The sequence below is a fragment of the Equus przewalskii genome, chromosome 2 (genome assembly GCF_037783145.1).
Source record: "Equus przewalskii isolate Varuska chromosome 2, EquPr2, whole genome shotgun sequence".
In the NCBI taxonomy this organism is placed as follows: domain Eukaryota; kingdom Metazoa; phylum Chordata; class Mammalia; order Perissodactyla; family Equidae; genus Equus; species Equus przewalskii.
The window spans coordinates 14,168,845-14,192,461 of record NC_091832.1 but is presented as its reverse complement, the minus strand read 5'-3'; the positions used below and the strand labels follow the sequence as shown (position 1 = coordinate 14,192,461).

Sequence of the window (23,617 nt, the reverse complement as noted above, 5' to 3'; positions counted from 1 at the left end):
ATCTAATTCTCACTGCCAATTTGAAACCCCATCATGGTTTCATATTGCACTTATCCTAAGTCCAAACTCCTTCAAGAGTCCACGCCTCCCAACTTGTCTTTCCAACCTCATCTCTGTTACTCATCCTCTCCCCCTTCCTTGCCCCACATATATCCCCTTAAACTGAATGCAAATTACTAGCTGTACTTCGAAGACTTTCTTGATAAATATTTGTTGAATGACTAGATTCCCACTGGACTTTGCTTCCCAGCTAATTGAGCCCCTCTCCTCCCCAGGCTCTGTTCTTCAAGCTCAGATCAAGTTTCTTCTCCTCAGGGAAGCCTTCATCCACCTTCTCGGGCCTTGGTGGCTATTGTCAGTGCCAGCTTCCTCCACTGAACACAAGTACAGAGGTCCTTTCCCTTTTGATAATTTTTCCCCCTGCTGGGATAGCTGGCAAGAGTTAACAAAAGGACAAGTGGAGGGGTAGGGAATAGAGATGGCTGGTCTCTCTTACCCTAACTGTGTGCCCAGGGATAAGATAAGCTTAATTTTTCCCCTGCCTTGGTTTGCTCATCTGAAAACAAATAAAAACACCCAGCTCAGAGTTGTTGAGAGAATTGGACCTAAAGTCTGCAAAGTACTGTTCCTAGCACTTAAATGTGAACTATTATTATTCTAATTACTCATAAAGACAAGTTGCTTCCAAGAACCTCGTGAAATTCTCCCAGTACTGTCCATGGTATGTGGTTTCCTGGTTGCTCACTGGGTGGTCCCGAGAGCCCTCTATTTTTTATTACGGAGGCGCGACAAGCCCTCACTCTTCTCAGGGTCGTGCTGATGCCTTCTTCCCAGACGGCCCCTTTCCTGGGCCCCAGGATGCGCCGGCAGTGGAGTACCAGAGTGACCTGTCCCCCCACTTCCACCCCTCCAACACACACACTTTATCCTCCGGCCTGGGCTGCCATCTCCATCCACTGGTTCGTTGAAGTCACATCCTCCTAGAGAACTGCCCCGCAGCGCCCCCTGCCGGTCTGACCGGGAGTCCCCGTCGACCACGGTAGGCCTGGGGCTGACCGAGCTCCGCGAATCCTGGCCCGCGTGCTCCCGGCCTCCGCCGCAAGGCGCCGCCCTCCCGCTAGGCGCCATGTAGACTACATTTCCCAGGGTGCGCAGCGGCGGGGCCTTGGTTCGGTGGGGGCCTCGAGCGGCGCGCCGCTCCGTCGCCTGCTCGGGGGCGCGCGGGCTGGCGCAAGGACAGGACCCGGAATGAGTTTCCGCGCAGTTCCGCTGTGCCGGGCCGGGCTGTGCCGGGCCGGGCCGGGCCAGAGCAGGCGCAGGGCGGGTACGGCGCCTGAGTCGGCGGTGCCGAAGACAGGCGCTCGGGGCAGCCCGCGCCTCGCTGAGGTCCCCGCCCCGTCCCGGCCGGGCCGGCTAGCTTGTCAGTCACTGGGGCGGAGGCAGCGCGGTAGTGGGGCCGGAGCCGGGCTGTGAGAAGAGAGCGGGCCAGGCCGAGCGGAGGGGGACTGCCACAGCCCCTCAACTCTACGGACTCTTCGCCCCAGACTTGCGAAGCTGCACCCCCGCGCTTCGTTGGACGTCTCCGTAACCCGTGAAGGGCTCTCTCCCCGGTGACCCCCCATCCCCGTGACCTCCTCGTAGGACCCGAGAGCTCACTCAGACGCGGGTGTTGTGGGTACAGGCCCTCGACCCTGTGACCCCTCACGGGCCAGGGGCTCGGTTTCTCCCACGGGCCTCCCTCCCCTATGACTCTCTCCTCACAGATTCTGGGGACAGAGCCGTGACCTACCACTAGGACCCCCGCCTGGGAACTCCTCTCTGACGGCTCCCTCCTCGGAGCCCCCCTCAGTGGGTCTCCTCCTTAGAGCACCCCTTTTGGTCTCTGGCAAGGCCCCCACCCCTGACCGAGGTGGGGAGGCCTCGGCAGCCATGCCTGCCCTGGGCCCCCTGTCACCCCGCCACTCCCTGGGCACCCGAGCCGGGGTCTAGCAGGGGCCCCGCAGCCCAGGGGCTGGGGCAGGAGACAGGTCAGGGTCCACCTCCCTGCTGGGGAGGGAGCAAGGATGGAGCGGCGGGAGGAGCAGCCGGGGGCTGCAGGGGCTGGAGCAGCACCAGCCTTGGACTTCACTGTGGAGAACGTGGAGAAGGTACGAGGGCCCTGGGGTGGGCACTCCAGTGACAGAGCAGAAGTCCTGGGGCCTGACACCAATGCCAGAGCCCAGGCCTGGGCTGGGTGCCCGCTGGGCTGGTGCCCCCAGAGCACCTGGCATTTGCTGTCGCTCTGGGCAGGCAGGATGGCAGCCTTACAGTGTCCTAATGGGCTATTTTTGGCCTGCCTTAGACTGGGGTTCTTCTCGGATAAATACTCTAGGGTCTTGGGATGATCTCTCCAGGGTGCTGATGCCTTAGACCTCTAGCCAGACTGGCTGTTCTCCAGCTCCATGGGAACTGCATGAGCAGTGCAGTAAAAAATCAGGAACAGGAGACCTGCAGCTCAGTCCCCAGGAAGTATACTGATGTTGAACCATCCTGGACCTGTTTTGTTGAGCCAGAGGCTCAGAAAATAATCTGGAATTAAAACAACCTGGGTTATGTTTTCGCTCTTCCTTGGAAAAGGGTCCTTCCTTTATTGGGTGGAGGCCAGACTGGTCCTGGGCAGGCAGGATAAGGGCTGGCCCCATTTGTTTTGTGCTGACTCCAAGGGGTCTGGTCCTGCTGGCAGCCTCAGCGTCTTTCCCTATTCACCTGCCCACATAGCTTCCTGCCATGACCCTCCCAGGCTCCCCCACTGCCCAGTCCGTCGCTTTGAACTGCTTCTCTGGTTCTTCTCTGGGTTCTGCCCCCAGAGGCCAGGACTACAGAAATGCATCCTCTCTGGGATGAGTGGGGAGATGGGGCTGCCTTGCTGGAAAGCAGGAATTGGTTGCAGATATTCTTTTGTTATTCTTGAGCCCTGTTTGCCATACCAGCGGTGAGGATGCATCCCTTCTGCTTCTGTTCTCTGCCTGCCTCGGCATCCCTGAGGGGCCAGACAAGGGACAGTGGCCTTAACTGGCTGTCAGGGGTACAGATAGGGCTAGGCCTACTTGGATGGAGCCTGCTTAGGGGGTCAGAGTCCTGGCCTCACCCTTCCATCCCCTGGGGCTGGGCAGTGTTGGCATAGTGGCGCATGGTTCCGTGTGCAACCAGGGAGAAAAACCACTGTTTTCTTACTGTGTGAAGTCTCAGTGGCATTGGAACCCTGGGGATTTGGCTGGTTAGAGCTCCAGGCCAGGCATTTGCCAGGGCTGTAGGCCAAGACTTGTCTGGACGAGCTTTTTGGACCCTCACAAGTGCTCTCTGAGGGGTGTTCTCATCTTCCCCTCCAGTGTGTCACTGCCCTAGGGCTGCCTGGCAAAGTCTTAGCCTGCTCAGATTTCACACTGGCTGTGGTGCCAGCATCTGGAGTGACCTCAGGATGATCCTAGGGGAGCTGGATGGAGCTGTTGGAGTTGATGGGAGCAGCTGTGCCTGGGAGGGTCAGGGCCCCTCGGGCTGTTTCGTGCTCTTCTCAGGCTTAGCTTCATCCCGGTGGAGCCGTTCCTTCCACCTGGGCCTTGCCCTCTACCTCAAGTGCCTTCCCTTTGGGAGCTCAGCCTCCTCTTTTTCTGCTTTCCTGTGGAGGTTCGCTCTCTGAACCCATAATGTTTTGCTATAAGGAGAAGAGGATATGATAGAGCATGGGCAAGGTTTGGGCTCTCAAGATATCAGCAGGACCCCGGGCCCGGGCAACACTGCAGAGCCCTGAGCTCTCCCTTCCTGCTCAGCTCCCCAGTCAGAAAGAGGGAGCAGTCTTGCAGGACCAAGTCACGCCCTCTGTTCTGGGCTCTGGCAGGATCCAGAGTGGCCAACACCTGCTCAGTCCTGTGCTGTCCTGCAGGCGCTGCACCAGCTCTACTACGACCCCAACATTGAGAACAAGAACCTGGCTCAGAAGTGGCTGATGCAGGCCCAGGTCTCCCCACAGGCCTGGCACTTCAGCTGGCAGCTGCTGCAGCCTGACAAGGTGCCTGAGATCCAGTACTTTGGGGCCAGTGCCCTGCACATCAAGATCTCTCGCTACTGGAGTGACATCCCTACTGACCAGTATGAAAGTCTAAAGGCACAGCTCTTCTCTCAGATCACCCACTTTGCCAGTGGCTCCAAGATTGTGCTGACTCGGCTATGCGTGGCACTGGCCTCCCTGGCTCTCAGCATGATGCCTGATGCTTGGCCATGTGCCGTGGCTGATATGGTACGGCTCTTCCAGGCTGAGGACTCACCGGTGGATGGCCAGGGCCGCTGCCTGGCCCTGCTAGAGCTGCTGACAGTGCTGCCTGAGGAGTTCCAGACCAGCCGCCTGCCCCAATATCGCAAAAGCCTCGTGCGGGCCAGCCTGGCAGTGGAGTGTGGGGCTGTCTTCCCATTGCTGGAGCAGCTGCTGCAGCAGCCCAGCTCACCCAGCTGTGTGCGTCAGAAGGTGCTCAAGTGCTTCTCCAGCTGGGTGCAGCTGGAGGTACCACTGCAGGACTGTGAGGCACTCATTCAGGCTGCCTTCGCTGCTCTGCAGGACTCGGAGCTCTTTGACAGCAGCGTGGAGGCCATTGTCAATGCCATCTCACAGCCTGATGCCCAGAGGTGAGTTAGTCCTCACCTTCTGGGAGAGGGACAGTCTCCTTGGCCAACCGCACATCCATCCATCCATCTGTTAAGTAAACACTAATTGAGTGCCTACTGCATGCCTGGTCCTATGCTGGAGATGCAGCAAGGAACCAAACAAGACGTGGTACCTGTCCTTATGGTTCAGAGTGGGAAACAGACATTAGACCACTAATCATCCAAAGATGTATTCAATTGAAATATTTGACTCTCTTCTCTGTCTCTCAGCCAACCAGTCACTAAGTCCTGGCTGTTCTGCTTCTGACCATATTGCAAATCTGTTTTTTCCATTTCCACTGCCACCACCCTAGACCAAGCTGTCATCATCTCTCTCCCCGGATGACTGCTGAGCTTTCTTGCCAGTCCCCTCGTTTTTACTCTTGTACACATCATCAGCCACCCAGAAGCCAGAGTGATCTTTTGAAGATGAGGATCTAATCTTCTCTTTCTGCTCAGAACCCTTGTGTGGCTTCTCACCACTCTTAGGATAAAGTTCAGGATCCTTAATGTGATTTACAAAGGTGCTGCACAATGTGGCATCTCCGACCTCATCGCATGCTGTGCTCCTTGCTTTCTTCACTCGCACACAGTCTTTTTAGTTCCTTGAATGTCCCATGCTCCTTCCAGCCCCTGAACCATCACCTGTACTTAACACATCACCTCTGCCTCAGCTTAAACTTCACTTCCTTAGGGAAGTCCTCAATGATTTTTAAGACTAAGTTTGGTCTTCTCTGTTATTTTATTTCAGGTTCCCAGTGTTTTTCCTTCTTAGCACATAATACAGTTTCATTATAAATTAATGTATGTCTCTCCATTAGCCTCTCAGCTCTGTGAGGACAGGCACTCTATCATTTTATTTTGTCACATTGTGCCTGGCAGCACTTGGTAGCCTTCAGTATATTTCGAGTGGATGAAAAGGAGGAGTTGCCTGAGTGGTGAGGGGTGGGAGAGGGAATGGAGAAGGTTGGGGGAGGAGGGAGTGTTCCAAGCTTCAGGAACTATCGCAGGTGCAAAGGCCTGTGGTGGGCAGCACCATGGGACATTCAAGGACCCGAAAGAAGGTGAGTGTGCTGAAGTGTTTGTTCAGCAAATGTTCGTTGAGTGCCTGTTTGTGTGTCGGGCCCTGTGCTGAGCACAGGGCGCATGAAAATGAATGGGTTGATGTCTGTAAGTCAGGAGCTCATGCTAGTAGACACATGCATGGGCAAGTACAATTGACATGATGAATGCTCTAATGGAGAAAGCAGGGGGGCTGTAAGAGCCCAGAGGAGGCATTTAACCCAGTCAGAAGGTTGTGAAAGGCTTCCTGGAGGAGGTGACAGCCATGTTGTGCTTTGACGACTGTGGAAGAGTTAGCCAAATGGAGGTGATGGATATAGGGAGGACATTCCAGACAGATGAAAGACCTCAAGCAAGGGAAGGGTGTGAGAGAGCGTGGTGAGTGAGTGTGATTAGACAGCAGGGCTTAGGGGCTGGTTGTAAGAGATTGGGCCCAGATCGTGAAGGACCTTGTCGGCTACCAAAGATTTTGGTCTTCATCCTGAGGATGATGTAAAGATATTAAAGAATTTTAAACAGAGAAAATGGCATGAGATTTTTGGCCTAAGTTGGATTGGCCAGGGCAAGACTGGAGGGCTGACACTAACATTTCAGAAATAGGGCTTTGGGAACCCTTGGCAGAGTTGGAGGCAGACAAAACCACTGACAGAGACAGCATGGGGGAATGGTTAATGGCGCTAGCCTTGGCATTAGTCACATCTGAGTTTGAATCACGGGTGGTCCACTTACTAGATCTGAGACCTTGGGTAAACCACTTTTAGGCTTCAGTTTTCTCATCAGTAAAATGGATGTGATCATATCAACCTCACAGAGTTGTAAAGGTTTAAATAGGGTAATGTGCATGGGGCCTGCCCCTGGTATTCTATAAAGAATGTTTTGGCATGAGGATTAAATAAGAGGACGTCTGTGAAAGGTTTAGCATGGTTCCTTTGCCTCCGTAAACGGCAATTGCTAGTATTTGGTTTTATTATTGCCTTGTCAGTTCAAATGATCCCTTTTTCCTGGTTTCCCAGGTTTTCCAACTTAAGGTGGGTACCAAGTCCCAGGCTAAGGCCTTTCTTGGCAGCCTGAAGTTCAAGTGCTGGCTGGACAGGGACAGTTGATGGCTGAAGGGAATTGGCCAGGGCCAGTGCGTGAGTGATGTGGGGTGTCCTTGGATATACCCAGGTTTACCCATCCAGCCAGTCTCGAGGGCTTTGGCAGGTAATTGATGCCTCTTCTCCTCTGAACGAATGAGCGAGCAAGGAGCCAGTGAGGGAACCCACAGCCTCCTGAGCGCCCATTGGCTGCAGCCCCCTTGGTTGCTTAGCAACTCTTCCCATTTTCTCAGCTCTGCTCCCAGAGCTCTAATTGCAGGTCTGGGCTGAGCTCAGCTCGGCATGAGTGGCAGCCGAGGAGTCCCAGCAGCCCTCCCCTGGCAGCTTGAGCTGACCAACAGGAGCCAGACCTCTTGAACCCAGTCTCAGCCATGGCCCTAAAGACATCTCTCTGTGCCCCTCCTCCCAACCTGGAAACCTCTAGGGGCCTCAGGCTTGTTCTCCTGTCTACTGAAAGGTCTCACGCACAGGTGCCCAGGTGGTAGGAAATCTATGCAAGAGTTTCCCCCATGGTTGGGCTGTCAGCCTGGAGTCAGAGTTTGGGCCTTATCTATCTAGTCTAGTTTCCTAGCTTTGGCTTGAGAAAGTCACCTTTAGTGGCTTTGACTCCTGGGTTCTCCAGCCACTGCCTTCGCCAGGTGTCCTGACATTAGCCCTCCCCCTGGCTGAGCTTGCACTCAAGTCTTCCTTTTTCCGCTCTTCCACAGCTGCTGCTGCCTGCCTGGCTCTCTCTCCTTTGAAGTGTTTGTTTTTCTGAAATATATTTTTAATCCTGAAAAACCTTTTCACTGGGGTCTAGAGGAGGAGAGAGGGTGAATTAGGCTCGTGGGGGCTCCCATGAGTTAGGACTTGAGATATGGGCTGAGATCTGCATAGATCCTTTGGGAAAATTCAGTTTGGGCCCTGAAAGGGAAGCAGACCTGTAGCAGTCTAAGTGGCTGACTCAGCCTAGAATCTTCTCTAAGTTGCTGTATGACCTTTGGTAATACTCTGAGCCCTTCTGGGTATATTGTCCTTGATTTAGCCTATTATGAGGCTCAGATGAGACAAATTAAGAACCTTCACTCAGTACCTATTGTGTATATGAACCTTGGCAGGTGTGAGGGAGCCTTGACATACACTGGGGATGCTGTGGGGATAGGGTATTATCTCCTGACCCATCTCAGCTGCTGGGGAGCTTGCAGGCGTTGGCCTTGGCCCTGCTGCTGCTCTTTGTGCCAGAGTCTGGCCTGAAGGTGCCCATTGTCTGATGGTGCAGCCTGTGTCAGGGTCATGAGACTGAAGTTATCCCAGCTGTCTCCAAGCAGCAGCCTCTGGGGCTGTCTCTGGGCCGGGAGTATCTTGGTATGGACGCCTTGTCCTACCAGAATGGGGATGTGGAGAAGAAGGCCAACATTGTGGGCTGGTTGCCTCTTGTCCTTCTGATCCTCCCGCTAAGGTTATGCTACCTAGCAAACTGCTTGTGGCAAGTCCAGGTAGAACTCATTCTGAACCCTCAGTCCAACCTCCCCCGCAAGAGATTACTATGGTGACACTATGATTGACAGCAGAGAGGTCCCCAGCGTCTGATCCCCCTGAGAGTATCCTTTCCTCTGCTTAGTCTGATCTCTGCAGAGCAGGCTGCTGGGCAGGGATCAGTGGCATGGAGCTAGCCTTCTTTCAGCCTCCTTTGTATACTGTGCTTCCTCTGCTCCTTCTTTATGGATCCATTGTGCTTCAGGGCTCTGACGTGGTTCCTCTTCTTTTCTCTCATTCAACACTTTCTTGCTCGGCAGCTCTCATCTACTTCCGTAGCTTCAATTACCAGCTGTTTGTTGATGACTCCAAAATCTATGTGTCTTGCACTAACATCTCTACTGGGCTTCAGGTTTTTATATCCAACTCTCTGGACACTTCTACATCTTCTACACTGGACCTTCTACATCTCCCCAAGTACCTCTGATTCAACATGCCTCACATGGAACTTATCACCTTCCAGCCTCTCATTAAATTTGTTACTGTTCCCCTCCATCCACCCCTCTAGGTCTCAATAAATAGCTCTGTCTACTTGGCTGTTTAACCAGTAAACTGAGAGTTGGCCCCTACTCTTCCCCATCCTCATATCCAGTCAGTCATCAAGTCGTGTCCATTTTGCCTCTTAGCTCTCTCTAAGTTCATTATCTACTCTCCCTTCCTACAGCCGCCAGAGACCATAGGAGTTAGGATTTGATGGTAGGGGGTGGGGTGGGAGGTATGGATGGATTCTCTCAGGAGCTGTTGCTGCCTTCTAAAGTCTTTAACAGGGCTTCTGAGCCTGTGTTAACTCTTCTGTCTCCCATCCTTGTTCAGTCTCCCCCAACACTGTTTGTGTTAGTTTCCTAGAGTTGCTGTAATAAAGTACCTCACACTGGCTAACTTTAAACAACAGAAATCTATTATCTACAGTTGTGGAGGCTAGAGGTCTGAAATCAAGGTGTCAGCTCCCTCTGAAACCTGTGAGAGAATCCTTCCTTGCTTCCGCCTAGCTTCTGGTGGTTTGCTGACGATCTTTGATGTTCTCTGGCTTGCAGCTGCATCACTCCAGTCTCTGCCTTTGTCGTCCTGTGTCATTCTCCCTGTAGGCCTCTGTCGTGGATGTATTCTTATAAGGACACCAGTTGTATTGTATTAGCACCCCCCACGACCTCAACTGCAATGACCCTAGTTCCAAATAAGGTAATTCTGAGGTACTGGTGGTTAGGACTTCAATATATCTTTTTGGGGGGGGGACAGAATTCAACCCATAATAGTCTGTCCGCAAATTTATGTCCCTCCCACATGCAAAATACATTCACCTCATCCAAACCTCCCCAAAAGTCTTAATCCAGTCCAGCATCAACTCTAAGTCCAATTGGAGGACACAATTCAACCCATAATTCTGACCTTCTCATACTTCCTTCCCAGAGTTCCCCTGGAGGTCTCTGTCCTAAGGTTCTTCCCAACATGGGCAGCATGAAAGCTGCCATGTAGGCCCTGACCTCTTTTTGCTTTGGATTTGATGTGAGGAATAGGGCTTTGATGGAAGACAGGGAGAATATGCCTTTCTCTCAAAGCTGGTGGAGGATATGCAGACAGCTCTGATGCATCTCCTCACCTCATGCCTCCAGGTATGTGAACACACTCCTGAAACTCATCCCGCTGGTGCTGGGACTGCAGGATCAACTGCGACAGGCAGTGCAGAATGGGGACATGGAGACCTCCCATGGCATCTGTCGTATTGCTGTGGCCCTGGGCGAGAACCATTCCCGGTGAGGATTGGGGCACTTGGGGTGGGATAGCAGGGCCCTCCAAGAGGTGGGGTTATGCAGCCCTCTTGGGGAAAGTGGAATGACCTTACTGTGTCTCCTCCCTCCCAGGGCCTTGCTGGACCAAGTAGAGCACTGGCAGAGCTTCCTGGCTCTTGTCAACATGATCATGTTCTGCACGGGCATCCCTGGCCACTATCCTGTCAATGAGACCACCAGCTCCCTGACTCTCACCTTCTGGTACACACTGCAGGTATGTCTGTGTGACCTCCAGTAGGATGGGGCCATGATGGCAGAAGCTGGATCATGGGCTTCTTTGCCTGCTGGTGAAGTAGCCAACTCTCTTCCCTGGCTCTCTCAGGATGACATTCTGTCCTTTGAGGCAGAGAAGCAGGCTGTATACCAGCAGGTGTACCGGCCAGTCTACTTCCAGCTGGTGGATGTGCTTCTGCACAAGGCCCAGTTCCCTTCTGATGAGGAATATGGATTCTGGTCCTCAGATGAGAAGGAGCAGTTCCGAATTTACAGGTGACGGTAGCAGGCCAATCCTAGCCCTAAATGGAGTCCTGAAATAATGAGGGCACTGAGGGGGGTGCCGAAAGCCAGGATTCCTGAGTCCTGGGGCTTCTTTCTCTATTTTCTAGGTACTTTTGCGGGGTTGTGAGGGTGCTGGGGTGGGCTTCTGGGCTTGGTGTCAGGATCCAGGCAGTGTATAAGGCCTTCATCTGCTTCTTAGGGTGGACATCTCAGACACGCTCATGTATGTCTATGAGATGCTGGGGGCCGAGCTGCTCAGCAACCTCTATGAAAAGCTGGGCCGTTTGCTCACCAGCTCAGAGGAGCCCTACTCCTGGCAGGTACCTCCCAAGCCTGATTCCCTCAGCCCTCCCAGACCTGTCACATCCTCCTCCTCAGCCAAGCCAGTGGCACCCTCTTTCCCCAGCACACAGAGGCCCTGCTCTATGGCTTCCAATCCATCGCAGAGACCATCGACGTCAACTATTCTGATGTGGTGCCCGGGCTTATTGGCCTCATCCCACGGATCAGCATCAGCAATGTGCAGCTGGCGGATACTGTCATGTTCACCATTGGTGAGACCTGGCACACACCCACGAGCACATTCCCAGAGCCACAGGCACCCATCTCTAGCCACAGCCAGCTTGCTGGGTCCTATCCAAAATGGGAGAGACACGTATGCCCACAGACACAATCAGCATTGCAGCCAACTGACTGTCCTGGCACGTCTAGGAGTCCTTCCTACAGTGTTCTGAGCTGCAATTCAGTGAGGCTAGTTCACTGTCAATGTCAATGGAACAGCAGTACTGGGCCTCTACTAGTAACTTCTTCCTGCTTCTCAGCTGTAAGGCTCAGGTTTGAGCATGTGCATGTGTATTTACCCATTCAGTCCTCTGAATGAGCAGTGTTGTGAACTGGGGCTACAACTTGACCCTGCCAGAAGCCCTGCCTGCCTTACAGAGACATGGTACAAAGCCAGCCTGCCCTGCCTCAGATGTCCTCCCCTCTCCCTTCTTCCCCCAGGAGCTCTGTCTGAATGGCTGGCTGACCACCCCGTCATGATCAACAGCGTTTTGCCCCTCGTACTGCATGCCCTAGGCAATCCTGAGCTCTCTGTCTCTTCTGTGTCCACCCTCAAGAAGATCTGCCGAGAATGCAAGTACGACCTGCCACCCTATGCTGCCAACATCGTGGCTGTCTCCCAGGTATGCAGGGGCCCTGGGTGGAGCTGGGCCCCGGGGCACACTGCACTGTGCTGATACCATATTCCTTCTTTTTATCCCTAGGATGTGCTGATGAAACAGATCCACAAGGTGAGCTCAAAAGTTTCTAGGGGCTCCTTGAGGGTACTCTGGGAATCTACAGAAATCCTATCTTCTGTCTTTTCTTACCCTTTGTTCCTCATCCTGTGTTCTTGGAACCTTCCCTAGAGGTTCATTCTCCCCACTCACAACCAGATGTGTACAGGACTGACTCTCCATGTTCTGCCCCACAGACGAGCCAGTGCATGTGGCTGATGCAGGCACTGGGCTTCCTCCTGTCAGCCCTGCAAGTGGAGGAGATTCTTAAGAACCTGCACTCACTCATTTCACCCTATATCCAGCAGCTGGAGAAGCTAGCAGAAGAGATGGTGAGTGAGCTGGTGTCTGTGTGTGTGTGTGTGTGTGTGTATGTGTATGGCCAGGGAACAGGAGCTTCGCTTTGTGTGGGCTGTGGCTGCTGAGGGGTGGGGTTGGAGCTGTTAGTCAGGGCTCGGGCCAGGGGGTCAAGCTGGGGCTGGGAAATCCAGAACTTGCTTCACTTCTCCCTGTAGCCTAATCCCTCCAACAAGCTGGCCATTGTCCACATCTTGGGACTTCTCTCCAACCTCTTCACCACGCTGGATGTCAGTCATCATGAAGATGATCATGAAGGCTCTGAGCTCCGGAAGCTGCCAGTGCCACAGGGACCCAACCCCGTGGGTGATGTTGTCATTTCCATTGCCCCCCAACCCTGTGAGAATGTCATTGTCACCCTCCCAACTCTATGGGTAATATTGTCATTGTTGCCCTGTTTCCATGCGGCATGATGCATTTGGTCTTCTGACCCTGTGAATGACCTTATCATTGCCCCCCACTCTGTAGGGAGTGATGTCGTTGTCTCACTCAACCTTGTGGGTGGTAGTGTCTTTGTCCCAAGCTCAACTTGGGTGATGTCACTGTGGTTCCTCCACCGCATGAGGGACACTGACATTATCCTTCAACTCTTAAGTGATGTAATTTGGGCCCCTGTTTGACCCCTAACTCTGTGGGGCCTTCTACTTCAGCATTCACTGTCCCCTGTGGGCACTGAGGATACTTGCATGCTCCGCATGTAATACTTCTTGCCTTCGAGTTGCTCCCAGTCTAGGGGAAATACATGTAAACAGATTGTCACAAAGGAGTGTGATGAATACTGTGCTAAGCTCGGGCACAGGGGATGGGGGGACCACTTACAAGCTGTTTGATCTGGGGCAAGCCTCAGCTTCCCATTGAAAACAGGGGGTTGGCCCTGTGACCAAGTGGTTAAGTTCACGTGCTCCGCTTTGGCGGCCCAGGGTTTTGCTGGTTCGGATCCTTGGCGTGGACATGGCACCGCTCCTCAAGCCTTGCTGAGGTGGCATCCCACATAGCACAACCAGAACATACAACTATGTACTGCAGTGCTTTGGGGAGAAGAAGAAGAGAAGAAGGAAAAAAAGATTTGCAACAGATGTTAGCTCAGGTGCCAATCTAAAAAAACAAAACAAAACTGTGAACATCAGAATATCTGGCTTTCTCATCTCATAGAACTTCTGGATAGCAGATGTGGTATTGAGTGAAGTACTTTGCATACTGTAAAGTTCTGTACAAATGTGAGGGACCGCTTTGGTCATTGTTCCCAGTAACCTCTCCAGGTTTCTCCTGGAGAAAAGGAAGCCACAGTATCCTGGCCCCTCTACTCAACTCCCCAATCCGGTTTCAGTTACCCTTTTGGTTCCATATCAAACATGGGCCATGATCCTCCCACAGAGCCCCTTCTCCTTCTGTAATAGTCATTCTCTCTTCTCTCACCTCCCAAGACCTCATTCTGCTCTCTGCTCCTCCATAAGCTGCCCATATCTATGCATCCCTTGGGGCTTTCTACCCTAATCCTATCTGGGTGAGACAGCATCTCCACTTTTTCAGGGGCTAGCCCATAGGCTTTTGGTACTAAAAGTGGTTTGCTGAGCAGAAATGGATAGGGAATGATTTTGAAAAAAGGTTACAAAATTTTAATAATCTTCCTAAGCACTCTTAAGATCCTTGCTTTGCAGTTTGAGGTTTCCTTTGAGATGATCCCTAGAATTCAGGATATCCTCTGTCATTCATAGGGGGTTCAACAAACCACTCCTTCCCCCAGAGTTTCTTGCACTGAGTCTTCAGTGTGCAGTCTGGGGTGATAGGTTTGAACTCCGGGCCTACTTCCTACTACCAGGTCCTTCTCAGGTGGGTTAGAGTGATGGTGGGGGCACCTCACTTCTTTCTGTGTCTTCAGGTTGTGGTGGTACTGCAGCAGGTCTTCCAGCTTATCCAGAAGGTGCTGAGCAAATGGCTGAATGATGCCCAGGTGGTGGAGGTGAGTCATGACCCTTGCTGTCTGCCCCCATGATGACTTTGCTCAGAGATGGAGCAAGAGGAAGGTGTTGCTTCCCCACCTCAGCTTGCGATGAATGGACTGGAGAAAATACAGGAGGTGAATCTTGCCCCATAGACACAAGGAATCTTTTGAGAAGACATTCAGAACTTCCCAGTGTCACAAGAGGTGCTCGACCAAAGGACTATGATGTTGGGGCTAAGTGACAGTCAGGGATCCACTTAAGCATCAGAGACCTGCCTTTGGTCCCTTTTCAATTCAGGATTTTGTTGCTGTTGCTGCTCTCTGAGAGGAAATGGTGGAGATGTAAGTAGCAAGAGTTGAGTTACAAAGTTTCATCCTGTGCCCCTCTAAGAAGCCTTTTTCCCTCCTGCCTTTCAGGGGGAGGGTCAGACGTGTTTACCTTCCTTGGTTTGCAGGGCCAGGCAGGGCTTATAGTAAGGGCCCCTTCCTAGGCCTCTGTGCAGGATCTCAGTTCTGTTCCAGCCTATTGTGACCTGCTGACCAGGGCCCCTTTGCTTGCTTTTTTTTTTTTTTTTTAATTGAAATATATGTGACACATAACATTGTGTAAATTTAAGGTGTACAACATGTTGATTTGACACATTTATATGTTGTAATATGATTGCCATTCTAGCAGTAGCATCACATAATTATTGTTTCTTTTTAGTGGTTGGAATATTGAGATCTAGTCTCTTAGCAAGTTTGATGATTATAATACAATATTGCTGTCCATTTCATGGGCCCTTTTGCTTTCTTCCCCAAGGCGGTGTGCGCTATCTTCGAGAAGTCTGTTAAGACACTGCTGGATGACTTTGCGCCCATGGTGCCACAGCTGTGTGAGATGCTGGGTCGGATGTACAGCACCATCCCCCAGGCCTCCGCTCTTGACCTCACTCGACAGGTGGGCCTTCTGATTGGGGCAGCAGTGTTCTAGATTTCATCCTAGTCAGCGATCTGATCCAGGGATGGGCTGGGTGGGTGGAGTGGGGTGAATGGCTGCCCGTGCAGGGACCCTCACCTGCATTCCAGGGATGCTGGCCTGTCCTGGTGCAAGTACCTCAGCTGACCATCATTCCCTGCTTTGTTGTAGCTGGTCCACATCTTTGCTCATGAGCCTGCCCACTTTCCCCCAATCGAGGCTCTCTTCCTGCTCGTCACCTCCGTCACACTCACTCTCTTCCAGCAAGGTAGGTCCTGACCAGGGTCTCTGCTGCTGCCGCCACTGCCACTGCCTCTGCTTCCCCGACTGGGGAGCCAAAGCTGCCCACTCTGTTCTCCTCTGTCCCCTGAGTTGCACATGGGACTTGGTGGGAAACTTATGGAATCAAGCACAGCACTATTGTCACCCTACAAATAGTTGACACCTTAGGTTGGAGTGGTAAGAGAATGAATGATGTCTTCTACTGGCCTGCTGGGCTCAGGGCCAGTCTGGATGTGGGAGAAGGTGGGGCCAGAAGCTCTGAGGGACTTGGGGCACTAGACTGGCTCCTTTTGGGGGGATGTAATGATAAGTGGAAAGAGCATGGGCTTTGAAGTCAGATAGACCTAGATTCTAAGCTCTTCACCACCAACTAGTTGTGTGACCTTGGGCAAGTCATTTACCTTTTGGGAGCCTTCCTTTCCATATCTGTGAAATGAAGATTTCGTATACTTGATAGGATTGTTATAGGTATTAAAGTAGCATCTTTTGGACCCCTGGCTTGGAGTTTTTGCACACAAAGTACTCAGTGAGTGCTGATTCCTTTCCCTTCATCGAGGCTTATCCCTTCGCTGTGGTCCCAGCCCCCTATTCACTGTAGCCCTCTGCCTGCGGGAGTTGGGAGTCGGGGCTCCAGGCTTCCCCTTCTGTCTAACCCAGGCTTCTAACTTGGAAAAGAAACAGCGCTGCTCCACCAGCCTCATGGGTCTTGCCTGGATTCATGGTCACAGGTTTGAGGCTCACTAGGGGTCTCAGCTGGAGACAGAGTGCTCTCTGTTTATGTCCTCAGTGTCTAGTCCCATGATGCTGGCCTCTGCTCTGATGCTGGCCATGGGTAGGTCCAAAGTGTGGAGAAACCTGAGCCAGAAACCCCAGTGTGGTCATCCTCAACTCCGCCTCTCCCACTCCTTGTATCCAGTCTAGGGCAAGTCCTGGCTCCTGGTGATTCCTCATTCTGCCCACTTTTCCCCACCCTCCATGGCCTCAGTGTGGTGTGTCACCTGGATTACCTCAACAATCTTGTAACTGGTTTCCCTGACATCTGCCCTTCTCTCCAATCCATTCTGCAACCTGCAGCTGTGGTGTTCTTTATAAAACACAAATCTGAGCATTTTCCCTCCCTGGCTTAAAATCCTTTTGTCTTTCCCCATTGCCCTCAGGTTATCGTCCTATTCCCACCCACTTGACATAGCTCCTGCATACCTCTCATTGTCCATTCCTGCCAGCATCCCCATGACTCCCAGCAGTCCAGCCACACTGACTTTTCCCTTACATGTCCCATTTGATCCCTGTGCCTTGCTCCTCTGAGTGGAATGCCCTATGCCCTTTGCTGGGTGAGCTCTCACTCCTTCATGCCTCACCCATGCATCAGTTCTCAGCAGCTTCTCTGAGGCAGAATTGTGTGTTTCTTACTTTGTGCTGAAACTGCATCGTTCACACACTGCTGATACAGCACCGATCACACTCAGTAATCAGCTTTCATGTCTGCGTCTCTCCCTAGACTAGCCCCTCAAGGGCAGCATTGGGTCTCTTCTCTCAACCCCAGTGCCCAGAACGAGGCCAGCATAGAGCAAGTATAAGATACTGTTGAGGAAAGGAGATCCAGGGCTCCTTGCCCTCAGAACCTTTCTTCCTCACTGTCTGGCCCACTGCTAGCAGGACAGCTGCTGAATAGCAGATCTGCTGTCTGCAGTGGGACCCACGAATGGGGCACATTGGCCTCACTTTCCAGGACTCAAGTTAACTCAAGGCTCAGATGTGAAAGGGATCGGCTTTATCAGTGGCTCCTCATAGCCTGGAGAAGGAAGCAGGGAAGAGATTATTATTTACTTTACAGTCGGGGAAGCTGAGCGTTTGTGGCTTGCGCAAGATCACACAGCTCCTTAGTGGTGTCTCAGGCAGATGTTCCTGCAGCACCTCCTCCTGAGAGCAGAGCAGCCTGGGCAGGAGCTCCAGGCAGCGCATGCCTTGTCCTTGCCACAGGTGTCATCTGAACTGCAGGCAGAATAGTGTCCAACATCCTATTTGTTGGGTGTGTTGGTTGTCTTGCTAGACAGGATGGACCCCATACCTGTTATGCTGTCCTAGTCTTGCCATCCCTTCCTTGGGCTCTGCCCTCCCATGGGGTGACACGTTGACTGGTTTCCCTCTTTCTTTGTGTGTCCACGTGGTGGGAGCTGGTCCTCAGCCCTGAGCCTGACTCTCTGCTGAGTCTGTGTCCATGTGGAGGGGCTTTGCTGGGTGGAGCTCTCATTTTTGACCTCATGATGCAGTTTCCTCACCTAGGCCCTGCCATTGGCTTGCCCAGCCATCCCCACAGCATATTGGGCACTGCCCTACCCAACAAGGAGTCCTCTGGTTTAAGTGGACCCAATAGCTTCCTTCCCTTGGCCAGTTCAAGAGCCCTAAGGCCATCGAAGTGAGGAGACACCTATTCAGACCCTGATACTCTGGCCTTTCCAGGGCCTTCAGCCAGGCCTCCAAAGGAAGTACCAAAAACTGACCTCCCACCAGCCCTGCCCTCCTCTTCAGTGGCTAGTGAGGAGTGGTGTGTGCTAGGAAACAGTGTAGGGTACCCCAGCCTGCCAGAGGCCACAGCATGAGTTTGGGAGCTATTTCTTCAGCTATATGAAGTCCAGCATTGCTCGAGCACCAAAGGATCACTTGGGGGACTGGCCTGAGGAGGAGTGGGGAGTAGGTGAAGGCCCCTTGGGAGGGAGCTGGAGCAGGCCCGTCCTTCACTTTGCCGTCTCTTTCTGTTGGGCTTCTCCCAGTTCATGGTTTTTGTATGTTTTGTTTCTTTATCTTGCTTCCTGCTGCTCATGTGCCCCCACGCTGTCTCCCTGCAGGCTCTCAGTCCCACATAACTATATGAGGTTGAGTTGCTGTTTGTATAATTTTTTCTTAAGTTCCATCTTTATTATATTTTAGGGCCCAGGGATCATCCTGATATTGTTGATTCATTTATGCAACTCCTGGCACAGGTGTGTTTTAGTTTTATTCATTCACGTTCTGTTCTCTCTCTTTCTCTTTCTCTTATGTTGAAATTCAATTTAAGCCTATTTTTAGCTTTCTGTTGACAAATTTTTTTTCTGTTCAGTTGAATAGAGTTTCTTCATCTGTTTCCGTGGAAGTTGACAACCCAACATCCTCCTTTAGTGCCCCTTTGCCTCAACTAGCTGAATCTTCTACAAAGACCAGGGAAAGGCTGATCCCGAAGGGAGGGAACTGGGCTGGCCTGGGGGTGGTCAGGGAGGGGGTGGTAACTGTGCCCAGCAGCTCCCGTGTGGCTGGGATGCCCGAGAAGTTCAGGGGTAGGACTGGAATTGAAGGGCCTGGGGTTCACTGTCCCCGTGCTCCTGCCGGGAACTGCCTGCCTCAGTGCCCCCAGCCTGCTCTTGAGAGGTAGGCTGGGAGGAGCTCCAAAGGGAGGGGCTGAGATGAATGTGGTGCAGTGGAGCCCAGAGTTGGGCTGTTGGACAGGTTGTGCCGCTGCTGGGTGGTGGGGTGCTGGCTCCATTGTGAGACTGTGTTAGGATGTGTTTGTGTTTGGTGTGTGTTTAAGTGTGTTGGACCTTACTTTATATGTTTTGAGTTTGGTTTGGTAAGGAAACAGAAATCACGTAACTGCTGTAAGTAGTATGTGTATTGTGTTGAGTGTTGGGATAAATGTGTAGTTGAAGTGTGGGCATGCACATTGATGCATGTCCTATGTTGGTACGTGTTAGGCATTGGTCGATTTTTGAATGGTGATATATGTTGGAGGCGTTTGTGTGTTGGGCTGTGGGAGTGTGTGTTATGGAGGATAGCAGTATATATTGTGGTATTGGTATTTGCATATGTATGTTTTAGAAGATATATGCATTGGGCTGTGGGAATGTGGGGTTAGTGTGATGGGGATTCTGTGTGTTAGGGGGTCCTGTTGGTTGGGGTAAATGATGTATTTCTTTGCTTAATCATTCCATAAATATTTGAGTGTATAATACATGCTTGGTATTCTGCTAGGTGCTGAGGATATAATGGTGAGCAAAAGCAGGCACAGTTCTTACTCTCTTGGAATTTATAGTCTGTAGGGGCAGGGCACAGGGAGGAGTGGGGAATGGGGAGTGTGTTCCGAGCCTGGATGGATGTGTGTGAGTGTATCTTTGGGAGTGAGGGGGTTTGAGTGTGTATTTGTGGATGGGTGTGTTGGGAGAGTACGTGTGCTAGAGGACTGGGTAGTTTGAAGGTGTGGGTGTGTGGACATGGTTTGGGGATGTGGACGGGTTTGGGTGTGAATATGTAGTGAGGATATGTTGCAAATGTGGGACAGTGTGTGTATAAGAGATGTGATAGAGGTGTGTTTGAGGCTAAGTAGGGCATATCAAGTGAATGTGTGTGTAGGGGTGTTTGCACGTGAGTGAACATGGGGGACTGGAAGGTATGTGAGAGGCTGGAGGTTAGGGGTCTGTGTGGTGTGCGTTGGGGGGCTGCTGGGGAAAAGCAGTGTTTGATGACTGCTGGAGCTGTGCAGAGCATCTCCTGTGACCTGAGGATGTGCCAGTTGTATCCTGGTACCACTTGGGGTGGGCTCTCTGCCCCTTGTAATCCATCCGTTCCCCCCACATGGCAGCATTGGCTCCTGGGCTGGGTATGGCTGAGAAGGGCCTGGACACGGGGTGTCTTGGGTGAAAGGTGGGGCCATGGCTTCAAGGCTCCCAGCCTACTTTTCCTCCTCCTCAGCTGGAGGATACCTGAGGAATGCAGGCAGGACATGGGAAGGGGGCGGCTGGACTGGACTCCCATGTCCAGCTGCCATCTCTTCTTCCTGCTTCCCTGTTAACAAATCCAGGGGGCCTCAACTGCCTCTGTGAATCTAAGTGAAGTCACTGCTGGCTACCTGGAGCCTGCAGGAGGTCTGGCCCTGATGGAGGGAGAGGGGGAGGTGTTTGCTCAGAGAGAGACTTGAGACCCAACTTTCTGTGTTATGACCCCCTAACCTCTCTCACATACACCTGTACATTCGTGTACACATACATGGACATAGCATTCCTTGGCTGCTCCTCTCCGGACCTACTGAATTCTGGGGGTGGTCTGGGTCCCCCAGAGATGGCGGGGTGGCTGGTTTTGGCAGCCTCTACCTGTGGTGTGTGAAGTTGGGTCTGGGGTGGCAGGTGAGTGGGGGGATGGTCCTTGGAGCTGGCTGGGGCTGGGCTTACCAGCTCCACCTCCTGCAGGCTCTGAAGCGGAAGCCAGATTTGTTCCTGTGTGAACGATTGGATGTCAAAGCTGTGTTCCAGTGTGGTAAGTCGGGACAGGTGGAGAGGTGGGCCTGGAGCCTCTTCAGGAGGATCCTCAGGCCCCATCTGATCTGCCTCTGCCTCTCCCACAGCTGTGCTGGCCCTCAAGTTCCCCGAGGCTCCTACTGTCAAGGCCTCCTGTGGCTTCTTTGTGAGTCCCATGCTGACCCATGACCCTCTGCCCCTCCTATACCCAGCCCTGCCCTGCCCAGGACTCTAAAGGGCAGGGGTGTGGTGTGCATGTCTTGACTCCTGGGAAGGGGGGAAGGAGCTGGTGCTGACGGGCCTCTTCATCCTCTGTAGACAGAGCTGCTGCCTCGGTGTGCGGAAGTAGAACCCGTGGGAAAGGTGGTACAGGAGGATGGCCGTATGCTGCTCATAGCAGTGCTGGAGGTGAGATGGAGCAAGTCGAAGTTTGATGGGGTGGGGTGGGCCTCACTGCCGAGGCAGCTGCTCTTTTGAGAAGCTTGAGCCTTTGGTTCCCTAAGCTCTCTGACTCTGTTCCTTCCTCAATTAAATGGCTGAAAGTTGGTAGGGCTGCTGTGAGGATCAGCTAGCTCTCAAAAAGCAGTGCTCACTTGTCATGTGTGGTTTGGCTAAGGAACTGTCCTGGAGGGTGTGGGATGTTGCTGCAGAAGGGGCAAGGCCCTGGTGTGCTGAGAATCTGTTTCCCTCAGGCCATTGGGGGCCAGGCCTCCCGCAGCCTCATGGACTGCTTTGCTGACATCCTATTTGCCCTGAACAAACACTGCTTCAGCCTCCTGAGCATGTGGATCAAGGAGGCATTGCAGCCACCGGGTTTTCCCTCTGCCCGCCTCAGCCCTGAACAGAAGGACACCTTCAGCCAGCAGATCCTTCGGTGAGCATAGCCTGGGCTTGGGTCGGGAGGAGGAGGTGGTGGCAGTGGATGGTGCTAACCTGCTTTCCCTTCCCTCCTTCAGCGAGCGAGTGAACAAGAGGCGAGTGAAGGAGATGGTGAAGGAGTTCACACTGCTGTGCCGGGGGCTGCATGGCACAGATTACACAGCTGACTACTGAGGGGCGCTCTGTCCCACCCACACCTCCTCCTCACCCCTCCCTATCCCCAAAGAGTAAACCTGGACTTCCACTGCACTGCGGCCTCTGCTTCCTTTCTGCTGCCACCACCACCTAACTAGGTGACCCCGGAAGGCCTGGGGAAGGATGGGAGGATGCTTGGGCCTAGGCCTTGGCAGGGAGTGGTGGGGATAACCTCTAGCTCCTAGGGTGGAAGGGGCACTGCTATAGCTAAGCCACCTAGGCTGGAGCCATTCAGAAGACTGCCATTGCCTTTGGGGCGAGGTGGGGACTGCAGTAGTCCCAGCAACCTCCCTATCCCTGTTAAATTAGTCCCAATGTGCATGCATGCATGCATACATTTATTTAATCAACAATGGTGAGTACTATGCCCTTGTTCTGCCTTGCCTTGTTCTGTCTGAACAAAGGCTGATCTAGTCTATAGTTACCATGCTAAGCTGGGAGAATGGGACCAGTGAGGGAAGGTTGCACAGGGGAAGTTTAGTTTCTAATGGGAATGGGAGGCTTCCTAGGTAGAAGACTTGGGGCCTTGGGCTGGAAGTGAGGTTCGGCTGGATCCATTTGGGAGGGAAAAAATGGAGTGTGGCTTAGAGTTCCTGGATAGCTTTCTGGTATGGGGTTATGGAGACACCCAAACTTGCACGTGGTTGAGGAGAGGTTTAGAAAGGAGCTGAGCGTGTGTGAGAGGATGAATCAGCCCCTGGAGGAAGAGGAAGGGAGGACCCAGTGTTGTACCCATAGCTCCCCACCTCTGTGGTACCTGCCCAGCACGCTGTGGTCAGGGCTTGGTCAGGACCAGGGACAGCTCCAGGCCTGCTGTCGCTCTCCTCCATCAGCAGGGTTCCCTATCTTTCTGGCTCCTCAGCCATAGTTCCACTCGTGCCAGTTCTCAGGCCCCTTAGCCTTCTCCTCAGTAAGATCTGACAAGCAGGACAGGGTTCTCCCCACTCCCATCCGTGAGCCTTGAGTCTCCTTGAAGGTGATAGGAGAACTGGTTACTCCTACATTTGTCTCACTCCTCCCCTGTTCTTTTCCCAACCTTTGCACAAATTGCGTCCTCCATTCTTCATCATCAGTCTCTTCCTATGCCAGTCAGCGTCAGTGCCCCTCTCATCTGCTGCCCCCTGAGGCCGCTCTGTCCCCCTTCCCCTTCCCCTCCTCAGTGCCATTCTCATTTTGCTCTGGATTTCTCACTTCTGGGATACGTGGAGCTGTTTCACATACTTTCAGTCCTTATTCTCCTGCTACATGGCATCCAGGTGTCTTCCTCCTCCTTCCCACATGACCAAATATAGCATGTATAAGCTAGGAGGATGAGGGGTCCAAAGCCTAGCTTCTGAAATCTGGCCTGGGCTTGATACTGATCATGCCAGTGATTAGACAGGTTCTAGTTAGAAGTCTTAGAACCTCAGTGTCCTCATCTGTAAAATGGGACAATTCTTACTCCAAAAGATTTTAAACTCTAGGAATGCAGTTCCTGGTGAACAGTAAGTGCTCAATGTTTGCCTGATAGACAGCTGTGAGAATAATAGTGAATGCTTTCAGTGCATGTGGTATGCAAAGGACTACTTTGAAAAGTTTTATAGCTAAATTAATTTGACCCACAATCCTGTCGGGAGTACTATTTACAACCCCCATTCTGCAGATGAGGAAACAGCCATAGAGATGTAGAGTAACTTTCCTAAGATCCTCAGTAAGTAAAGTGGCAGAGCACAATATTCAAAGCCAGGCAGTTTAGCACCAGAATTAAAAATTATGCACCGCTACCTCCCAGAAGATAGAGTGCCCATGAAGTGCTTAACAGTGTGCGGCGGACAGGAGCTGCTCAGACTGGAG

The 23,617-nt window shown here is 52.5% G+C and overlaps 1 protein-coding gene across 2 annotated transcripts; it reads left to right on the top strand.

Moving 5' to 3' along the window:
* The first annotated feature begins 1,153 nt into the window (after positions 1–1,153).
* Positions 1,154–21,838, top strand: IPO13 (importin 13). 2 transcript variants are annotated; one of them, XM_008515979.2, is made up of 20 exons: positions 1,154–2,147; positions 3,920–4,656; positions 9,959–10,099; positions 10,208–10,349; positions 10,458–10,624; positions 10,833–10,953; positions 11,040–11,187; positions 11,636–11,817; positions 11,899–11,925; positions 12,108–12,242; positions 12,426–12,569; positions 14,147–14,227; positions 15,012–15,149; positions 15,339–15,435; positions 18,378–18,430; positions 20,663–20,729; positions 20,818–20,876; positions 21,029–21,118; positions 21,403–21,584; positions 21,667–21,838. In XM_008515979.2, exons 1-20 carry the CDS (start codon positions 2,064–2,066, stop codon positions 21,761–21,763), a joined length of 2,892 nt encoding a protein of 963 aa, XP_008514201.1. In that variant the 5' UTR covers positions 1,154–2,063; the 3' UTR covers positions 21,764–21,838. The 2 variants fall into 2 exon arrangements, 1 of the variants encoding a protein (XP_008514201.1); XR_011532914.1 differs by lacking the exon at positions 18,378–18,430 and having other exon boundaries at positions 1,197–2,147.
* Positions 21,839–23,617: the final 1,779 nt, after the last annotated feature.

Bases quoted from the DNA above. Each gene is read 5' to 3' on its own strand.
- IPO13 (XM_008515979.2), top strand. From the start codon at position 2,064: ATGGAGCGGCGGGAGGAGCAGCCGGGGGCTGCAGGGGCTGGAGCAGCA. The intron at 11,818-11,898 runs GTATGCAGGGGC...TTTTATCCCTAG, and splicing joins ACATCGTGGCTGTCTCCCAG to GATGTGCTGATGAAACAGAT. The intron at 15,150-15,338 runs GTGGGCCTTCTG...GCTTTGTTGTAG, and splicing joins CTCTTGACCTCACTCGACAG to CTGGTCCACATCTTTGCTCA.